The sequence below is a fragment of the Branchiostoma belcheri genome, unplaced genomic scaffold (assembly GCF_001625305.1).
Source record: "Branchiostoma belcheri isolate BF01 breed outbred unplaced genomic scaffold, Haploidv18h27 scaffold14, whole genome shotgun sequence".
Taxonomy (NCBI): domain Eukaryota; kingdom Metazoa; phylum Chordata; class Leptocardii; order Amphioxiformes; family Branchiostomatidae; genus Branchiostoma; species Branchiostoma belcheri.
Genome location: NW_017802824.1, coordinates 2,329,399 through 2,339,243, shown reverse-complemented (window position 1 = coordinate 2,339,243; position 9,845 = coordinate 2,329,399). Strand labels below are relative to the sequence as shown.

General features: G+C 42.0%; 2 protein-coding genes across 2 annotated transcripts in view; both read right to left on the bottom strand.

The window, feature by feature from the left end:
- Positions 1-573: 573 nt before the first annotated feature.
- LOC109464613 (carbohydrate sulfotransferase 3-like) lies at positions 574-4,152 on the bottom strand. Its single transcript, XM_019761624.1, has 3 exons — positions 3,995-4,152; positions 2,496-3,473; positions 574-1,704 (listed from the first exon to the last, which is right to left on the bottom strand). The coding sequence occupies exons 2-3, from the start codon at positions 3,459-3,461 to the stop codon at positions 1,480-1,482; spliced, it is 1,191 nt and encodes a 396-aa protein (XP_019617183.1). The 5' UTR covers positions 3,462-3,473; positions 3,995-4,152; the 3' UTR covers positions 574-1,479.
- A 612-nt stretch (positions 4,153-4,764) lies between these two features.
- The window catches only part of LOC109464622, a 12,906-nt gene continuing 7,825 nt past the window's right edge, over positions 4,765-9,845 (bottom strand). The window contains exons 8-14 of the mRNA XM_019761634.1: positions 9,473-9,659; positions 9,066-9,272; positions 8,583-8,745; positions 8,193-8,301; positions 7,157-7,468; positions 6,535-6,759; positions 4,765-6,000 (exon numbers count right to left, since the gene is read on the bottom strand). Coding sequence (XP_019617193.1) covers positions 5,773-6,000; positions 6,535-6,759; positions 7,157-7,468; positions 8,193-8,301; positions 8,583-8,745; positions 9,066-9,272; positions 9,473-9,659 — 1,431 coding nt within the window. The 3' untranslated portion in view covers positions 4,765-5,772. The remainder of the gene's footprint in view (positions 6,001-6,534; positions 6,760-7,156; positions 7,469-8,192; positions 8,302-8,582; positions 8,746-9,065; positions 9,273-9,472; positions 9,660-9,845) is intronic.

Below are 9,845 nucleotides of genomic sequence, written 5' to 3'. Positions count from 1 at the left end.
GTATACGTATCAACTATTCAAAATCAAAAGAGTGCTTCAAATATGTGAGGTATTTGAATGTCAATGTGGAAATGATATGAAGCACTGTGCACGAATATGTATCTTTAGACGCCATGTTTGAAATAAAAACTGTTGTGTCACAATTGTTTTGATATCCATGATATCTTGTATAGGACTACATTAATCAGATCTATGGGTACCGGTAAGGCCGCGTTAATTTGATTACATGGATGACATCCTCTGGGAACCCCAAAACTGATGCGAGCGTGCGAATAAAAAGTTTGGCCAAAATAGTTTCATTCATTATGAAATCTACGTGGTCATAACGGTTGAACAAATGACACAGAGTATGGTGTAGTAAATAATAATACACTCTTCATTTTCATTTCTTTACATTTTCTTCTTTTCCTGAATTGACTTCGGCATTCTTTGACATTAGTATCGTTTTCCAAGCCCTTTTTGCAACATACGACATATACATATATTCATTTTGTACGATTTACAGTATGGTTGAAACCTTTTTTTTTTGAAACGGACGAAAATTCCTGCGCGCGCGGATGTCATCCATATAATCAAATCAACATGGCCTAATATTTAGGCACACTGACTATTCATCGGCTTATGCATCAATAAACATCTGGACACCACACCACAAAATGATACACCATTGAATGACATACGGTCATAGCTATAACTTCCTTCTGATAAAAGAACACCGACGATTTATTGCTTATCATATAATACTGTTCTGCGCTTTCAATCATTTTCACAACCTTCGCCATGACATAGATTAAAGAGATAAGACATTTTTGGTTTGTCTAAAGGGTGTCATCCTCCTTAGACCTCCACGAATATTGTATTTCAAATTATAGCCGTTAAATAGTCAGAGGGGCAAATCCACTTCATCAAAATGTTTAGGCCACCTTCACAAAATACACCAACTTTAATAGTTATAATGCATCGCTGTCTTTGATACAGCAATACCTATACATAACAATGTTCCGTCCATTCTGTATATATCCAAGATATGTTATACTCCCACCAACATTTTACTCTTGTGAAAACCTTTCTCTGAAGCTACTACTACATGTGGTATCATCAGATCGGTCGGAATGATTTCAAGCGTTTGCTACATCCGTGTCAGAGAGCCCCTGTCACACATTTACGAATGACCTACCGAACACTAGCCAAACTCACAGCGAGCCGAATGTTCCGAAATGTATGAAACATTCGGGAGTAGACGAGAGGTTGTGCTATAGTTGACTGGTGGTCGGAAGAAGGTCAGCAGTGATCGGGGCAATTTGACTCAAATCTAATACAAATTTGAATCGATTCGTATGGGAGGGTAAAGGCATGGCCTAAACTTGGTCAGACTGCTTCCAAACTACCACCAACCTCGGTTTGTTTGTTTGTTTGTTTGTTTGTTTGTTTGTTTGTTTGTTTGTGGTCGGGGGAAGGCTGTGAATGTGTGACAGAGGCTTAAGATATAGCGACAACGTTTGCAGGTACCGCTACCACAGAGGTCCAGCCGTCGCTGGTGAGGTCTGACTTGTCGGCGGCGGGGACGTACCCGAACAGCCGCATGACTTTCTGACAGGCGGGGTCGTTCTGGATAAGCCTGATGGCGTCCCACTCCAGCAGGGTTTTCCACGGCTCCGCCCGCTTCACACTAGACGGGGTCTGCGCGTTCAACCAGCTTAGAACCTGTGCATGGCAAACGAATCAACTTTAGCCATGAATTTGCACTAAACCTGAGTACTAAATATTTCTGGATTCCTTTACACCATAAGTAAGCAACAACCAAAACGGATGACTTCATACTCCGGCTTATGCGTTTCCAGATTGAGAAGTTGACTACTGCTGATTGGCTGCAGTACCATTACTGAATGCTAGTCGGTGCTTTTGTAAATGGTAGCGTCCTTGAAGTTTGAACTGTAGCATATGTCTCTCTACTGGCCTTTTAGCCAATTCATCATGTATGATGCACAAAACAAGGCAAGAAAAGTATATCAAAAGGACATATACCTACTATATATAGTCTAGCAGAATGGATTACAGAAAACAATGCACTGTATACCTAGCATCTACCAGACTCCCTATGGTTGCTGAAAAAATGTAGAAAGTAGAAGCTATCGTATACCTCATTCAACCCCATATTCAAGGAATCAAAGTGCGTCTGTTTGAAGATGTAGATGTTTGTTTTCAGTGTGTATATGTCAGAATGTATATGTCTACGAATGTATATGTCTACATATACACAACATGTAATGCCTCATAGCCTCCACCAGGCCTTTCTACGGGAATTCAGATCGTAGAATTTGGCAAAAAAAAGAGAATAAAATTGGCCAAGGGAGTCCGGCCGCGGGGAGGTAGCTTCTTTCCCTCCCTGCGCGGCCAGTCAAACCTACAAGGCGGCCAAACTCTCCTGGTAAATATTCTCCTATATATAGCCAGCGTAGTTAGTCTGGTAGAGACTAGAGACTACAATGCCTCACCTGCTTATGTTGAGGTAAACCGACGAATCCGTACATCCTCTCAGCAGTAGTCACCCTGTTGGTCACAAAGTCTTCAAACCTCACGGTGGCAAACCTGTTCTCCAGCCACGGCGTTATGCTATCCTGTGTTCTGGCGTTGTCAGACATCCACCTACACAAATACTGGTACCCCGCCTCTCTCACATGGCTTTCGGTGTACTTCTTTACAGTAGAGTTGCTGGAGTATTTGGCTTGCAGTCGCGAGGTTACCACGCTTCTGGGATCCCTTATAACTTGTAGAATCTTGTAGTCAACTTCTTCTTCGAACGCAAACTGGCGAAGCATCATGATATCCTTTATTCGGATGACCTTTACAACGTAATGTGACTTTTCTTTGCATAGCTGTTCTATCACGTCTGGTACCTTGTTGTCATTTATCGGACATCTACTTTCTGATTGTGGGAGCTTTTTCTTTGCCATCCCGCACAGAACTCTCATGGATTCGCTTCGGTACGCACCGCTGAAGATCGTGTTCTTCATGTACACAGTCAGGAAGATTCTGGAGTCGTCCGAGACGTTACAGTGCGATCCAGAGTTAACCAACCGAAATGATAACCTTTGGTAGTCGTCTAGCCTGTCTGTTGTGCCGTTCTCCTGGTTGGATTTCTTGATGGCATACTCAAGCCCCCAAAGGGGTTCGAAAAAGTAGAAGACGTCCGGGTTTTGGTTGAAGAGCTCGCCTATGGCAGATCCGCCGCACTTACTGAGGGACATCAAGACCACTACTTTTTTTGGAGTGTAGGCTTCGGTTGCAGCTTCTGTTGTTAGAACTGGGGTGGTCACAGGGCCGGGGTCGTTTTCAATGAAGCTGCGTATCCGCTCCTCCTCGTCCTCCATTTGTAGGACGATACCTGCGCCTAGGAGAAGCCCGAGTACCGTGAAGAACAGGCATATTCTGCGGGGACTGGCTAGCCGAAGTAGAAACATCGTGAGGCTCTCCTATATCAGGAACACAGTAGGATAAATATTAGAATTTCAAGCAGTATCAAGACTGGAACTACAGAAGCTGTCATTGCAATCTGTTTGTTTGTTTGTTTGTTTGTTTGTTGTGTTTGTTGTGTTTGTTTGTTTGTTTGTTTGTTTGTTTGAATTTTTTGCTTATTGATGCTGCTTTTCATTGAGGTCATGGGGGAAGAGGAAAGGGTCAGACAACATACGTAACAAAGATACAGTTTACATCTTTGTCCTAAAAAATCTATACACATGTATTCTTACACTACACATACATGGTACAAAATACTATTATAGCGTAGCTCGACCGTAGTCATTCAATAATCTATGCACTGCATACAACAACCTTTGTACACATAGGTATATCAGGTATAACTTAATTAGTACTACGCAAAGCATGAGAATTTTTTAGGAGTATTCAAAATCGCATTTGTCTAACCCCACGGAGCTAACGTACCATACTACTGCATTCTACATCATACTCTACATACCACTTCTAATATACGTACCAACACGGAAGACACTGCAGCTCTATCTGTAGTCGTGGAGGGACCCTCTGACACTACGGAAGCGTTCAGGGTTACAGTACACACAAAGTTTGGGGCATAGTACTCACAGGATTCTGTCAGGAGGTACCGACGTGTACAGACTAGAAATCTTGCGCGGCCATTTTGTTGCGCACGGCGACCCGTGGTGGCATGTTGCAAGACCGGTTGAACCTGGCGACTTTCTACCATGTTGGACCCAATTCAAGAGACGCTGAGACATGCATCCTGTTTGTAAAAATCTCGGATTTATTTTATCATGCCGATTTAGGTAAAATAACGTTACATGCATTTGTCCACGAGTACAAGGGAGGCCAGTGAATACTTGTATGGTATTTAAATGAGGCCATACGCACAGGTGTGATCTTCAACTGTCCAGGGATTAAACCTGAAAGCCCTGACCTCAGCGAGTCTCTGTGTCACTAGACATGTGATCTCAGTCCTCTCTATATCACTAGACATTAACAATATGACATGTACAAATAGGAAGGGTAAAATGAAGACACGTGTGGTGATTTATATGAGTGTTTTATTAATCACGCAATTGCAAAATGCAAGGCAAACTGTTGAGTATGATAAACATGTAATACAATTTCCATATCTCCTTGATATTGCTAATGTGTAAGGCTCATCAAGAAAGGCACTGATGAAATCTTTCTACGTAGATGAAATCTTTCTACATAAGTGCTGTGTTAGTGATCATGGACCCATTTCTGTCGTTGTCCATTTTCAAAGTCTGTGACCTTTAAATCTTCCTTCATAGATTTTCACCTTCCCTGTTATGCCTTCAATCATAGATTATAGCTGGAACATCTGCAACTGCTTGTATAACGTTGACTAGATAATGGTGAAATTAATAAATGATAATAATATTGGTTTATTGTTTCGATTCATAACAATACACTAAAATACATTGCAGTCACTCGTACATAGTACAAGTCGCTGAATTATGCATATTAGGCAGGAATAAAAGGAACTAACATAAACAACTATGTTCGTAAGTAATTTGAAAGTTGTGTCCATAATTCAACTTTCTTATTTGAATTTGTATCTTTTCGTAGATTTTTGAACGAATGTTCTGGTCTAAATCAGCTTCAAACGACCATAATCGGATAATTCTGAAAGCTTATGAGCAATGTGTTCAGACTACAGTTGGGAGCAGTAAATTGTCGATTTACTTGTATATACTGATCACTTTGTCTATGCTAAATCTACATGTTTTCATCGGACAGGCTTTGTGTTACATTTTTCTGCAAGTACCTAGCAATGTCAACAATTAAATAAGTTTACATCTTGCAAATTTCTCTGCTTAAATGATTACCATGTCTCACGAGCTGAATTATGTTGGTTTACCACAACGCAAGGTCTTAACTGCAATAATTACTTGTATAGTAACACTATTTACCTAGAGGAAAACAAGAGCATTTCATCAAAAGATACAACGGCAGAAGAATTACAAACAAACGCCTCCTCTAAACAAAGCTTGCCAAAAACTACACAAAATCTGTGAACAATGAAACGCTGTGTAAAATATACACACCTTAATAGAAATCAATACAAACTCCAAGAGGGTTAGCAAGTCCTATACCTTACACAAAAGAAAACGGACACAAACATGTAATCACTAGTAGTCAAATGCCTGAAAGTGTCTGTCCCTGAAATCAAATTTAGGGTTTCTCGCCAGCTAGATAGAATAGCTGTATCTCTGAGCTATTAGCAGAGTGCCTTGGTGTTATAGTTGCTCAACCTCTGGTCATATTGACAGCGGCATAGAGCTCATCATCATCCTTTGAAAACACATCAAATTTGATAAGCCAATCTTTTATCCAATTCCTCACCCCTTCCGGCCCAACTACACCCCTGCTCTCCATGTCGTCAGTCTCCACAAGCTCCGTGAAGAGGATGTTGGCTGGGTCGATCTTAAGGTGTTTTGTGTAGTCCTTTCTATAGGCATCGACAGTCTTCTTGTCCTGAGCACAACAACAACAAAACAATATCAAAGGCATACTCATGTGTAGTCGTAAACATTAGTTGCTTATAAATCGAGCATCGTGGGGTGATGTTGAAGTTTAAATGTCATCATTTCATTTGATCCGAGGCTGGTATGGGAAGATTAAAAAGGTTATTATATTGTCCCGAGTTGCTGTATGAGTTTGTCGATAAGCTTAAGGGTTGTACACACGTGTTAAGAAATATCTGTAAGGTTGTCAGGGACTTGGCATGGTGTCATTCATCACTATTCGACGGGTCCTGATCATGAGTACTACTGTATTACAGATTATTTCTTGGGCAAATTGCAAATGTATTGTGAGTATCTTTGGTTGGTTTCGTATTGAAAGACGTGATTCACAAACATGGACAGCTGTGAGAATCATTAGTCCTTCCAGTCTAAAGAGAAACGCAAGTCATGACGCCAGAATGGCTGCGTAAAATACGAAAATACGGATGCAGGCTAAGCTGGCAAACTAGGGGTATAGTTGGTTGAAGAATGTTTTCATACGCACCTTTAATATGTCCTTGAATCGACCGCAGTGGCTAATGCAGAGCAGAGTAGAACAGTCGAAATCTTCTGCCAGCTTGTTAGCTTTCTCCAGCTGTGTGACGTGATCCGTGCTGGTATCCCCTTGGAACGGCATGACGAGGACGAGGATGCTCGACAGCCCCCCGCAGTTATTTGCCAAGTTGGCCACCTGCTCATCAATTGTAGTAGTGCCTGGGAAGTCTATGATCTGAAAGAATCCATAACGACTGAATTCATGACGATATTTCCTGAATCGATGCCCAAGGGCGTACCCGCGGGAGCCACCAGTATAAATATCAACCTATACATGCACGAACAGACGCCTACAAATATTCCTTCTTCCCTCGCACAATTCCCCAATGGAACGCCTTGCCTGGCCCGGTAGTTATGGCTCCCACCGTTGAGTCCTCCCGGGCCAGGCTGGAGGCCTGCCCGCCTTAGACCAAGGCCTTCCCCCCCTAAAGTGCCACATCAGGGGCTATATGGGGGTGTAGCCGGGGCTCACATAACATCTTTGAGCCCCGGCAAAGATGAAGATCAAGCAAGTTGTCATCCAAATAGAAAATGTTAGGTTGTTGATAACAAGTAGTTGTTTCAACACTTACCACCATTCTATCCGTTCCCTCCGCCTTGTACAGATCAGGTGACCAGGTGTGGATCTGGAAGCCCCTCTCCTTTACCTTCACACCCCAGGTTTTCTCGATAAGCGTGGATTTACCAGCATTCTGAGGCCCGAACAGGCCAACGAAGCATGACTTTTGCACGTGCCGGCGAATCTCAAACAGGTCACAAGCCATCTGGCAGCGGCGGAGAGCTTCCTTCTGGGACTTTTTTGTTGCCTTCTTCAGCTTAGGAGAGCCTTTAAAAGGCTCTTGATCCATGACTTCATCGACAGTTTTGTTAAGAAACCCGCGGCCCTGAATTTGTATTTGAAGAAGAATTTTTCTTATATTCCAACAATGTAATAACAAGACGCGGTGGGGACACATTCAAGTTTTTTCAACTTCTATTAATGTTAGCCTCCTTCACAGTCTTGTTGGGCGTCGGCGTTATTTTTTCTCTCTGCGGCAAAAACTTCCTCGATCGGCATCAAATCGTCCCTCGCGGCCGCATATTGCTCACAGAAAAAATAACGCCGACGCCCAACAAGACTGCGAAGGAGGCTATATTAATGCCGCCACCAACACAGGGAACAATACAATACTCATCCGTGAAAAGTTTCGTCAGGTTAGTACATGTAAGTCACTGAGTAAAGAGACTATTTTTGCACATGCGTGGTTGTGTAAAAAGAGTCTCTTTACTCAATACAATACTTATTTTCACCTGAGCGAAGTGAGGAAAGTCGTGTGAAGTGCCTTCCGCAAAGGCACAAGATCGGTGGCATGTCAGGACTCGAACCCGGGACCTTTTTGGTTCCGAGTCGAGCACTACGCCGTTACGCCACGCGAACCACAGAAGAAAAATTTGTGTAAATATAGTTTTCTTCAATGAATTACGATTAAGTTTGCGTCATGATTGTGTCAACAACCTTTCGTTACGCTTCGAAAACGGACACCAATAAAAATAATATTAGAATACCACATATCAGCACATACCATACAACATTTCAGGTCTAGCATTACAGAATGAAAGATGGCTGACCTTGTATTTTGTGTAAAGGGCACGTTCCAAGCTGTACACTGTTCCGTCATCGGCATCAGCGTCCCCCTTCTGCTTACTCGGTTTCTCAGACAACTCCTCAATAAGCATTCTAAATGTTAGAACATAAGGGAATGTGTAAGAATGTTCCTTCACTTCAATTTCTCTACTGCATCAAATTTGCATTTTATATCTCTTAGAAATATCAAACTGTGTAACATTATAATTCGTACAGACACATAACTCTGCAGATTTCTACGGAGGGTAGCACAATGTCAAGTACATTTATCTTAAATTAACACATTTTTTCTTATGGAAAACAGTGTACAGAAAACTGCAAAATACAACATTAGCTGTGTTTAATTAACCACAGGTATATACTTAGTGTCTTACCTCAGAATTGCTTTGTAGTTCTGCTCATAGTCCCTGAATTGCAAGTGGTACCAGACATTCAATCCTGTTCCAGCGAAGGCAGCTGCGGCGCCTCCCGCTCCGATTCCGATTCCTACTCCACTGCTCAAGGCGATCGCTCCGAAGACTATGGCAGCACCACCAGCTGGTTCACATACACAGAAGTTAAAGCAGAGTTTTGTTTTGTGGACATCTTATCCACATATTACTACAAAGATGCATTTTTCTATTATGTAATAATTACTATATGCAAAATAATGACTATATGCTGACCCTTATTAATTTTTATGTAAATTTCATTCTCATATGTAATTATTATGAATTTAATAATTGTTTAAATGCAGAGGTGCTCTCCTTGTACGACAAGGCATAATTCAGCCTAAGACTGACAGCCTCATGTTTACAGAAATAAACTGATTGATTGAATGATTGAATGATTATACAAAAGGCATGGACAGAGCATACCTGTTGCCACAACACCCGCGACGGTCACCAGCCCTATGAATGATGCCAAAAGCCAGTTTGCCAAATTGAATGGGTACTCCACCTTCAAGTATTGACCAAATTCTTCCAAGATTTCTCCGACTACTCGGAACAAATCTTGGTTCTTCATCAGGTCATCCAAAGTCGTGGCGTCGTCAATCATGTTCTTCAGCTTTACCTCGTCTTTACCTACAAGAAAGTAAAAGTTCTATATGGCGTTGTGCTAAAATGGCTGATGCTACATTTTCATCATTTCAAAAGTATTTCGATTTTAACTTTGTTGAATGAGAACTTTGGCCCCATTCCCACTACTGTCAAATATCCGGATCGAGCCGATCTGCTAGCTAACCGAATCGAGCCGGACAAATTTTACCACAGTGGGAACGCACCTTCCTTCACCGATTTGCGCTCCCCGTCCAGACGACTTAGAAGCTTCAATATAGCATCCGACTCCGTCGCTTTCTTTCGATCTTGTGCCAGTAAGATGTTGGACAGACTTCGTTGGAAAGCTTTGACAAGGACAGCTGGGCTGAGGTCGTTAACGGCACATTCCGACAGTGTCAGGCCTTTGGCTTCCTGAAATAGATTGTACAACGTCCGTACCTGCACACTCACTTCATATGACATTATAGAACAGAGTAAAGCTCATTCGACATAATTGTATACTCTCCAAGCAGAGGTTTGGGTTTTGGAGGTATTTTTAGTGTGTTTTTAGGCTTTTTGGGGGGGGGTCTCTTTTGCACTGAATTTTTTTTCCCACCA

What these genes read in the sequence shown, in the direction of transcription:
- LOC109464613 (XM_019761624.1), bottom strand. Translation starts at nt 3,461, where the DNA reads ATGTTTCTACTTCGGCTAGCCAGTCCCCGCAGAATATGCCTGTTCTTC. An exon ending in GTTTACCTCAACATAAGCAG is followed by an intron (nt 1,705 to 2,495) that starts GTGAGGCATTGT and finishes TGCCATGCACAG; the next exon opens with GTTCTAAGCTGGTTGAACGC.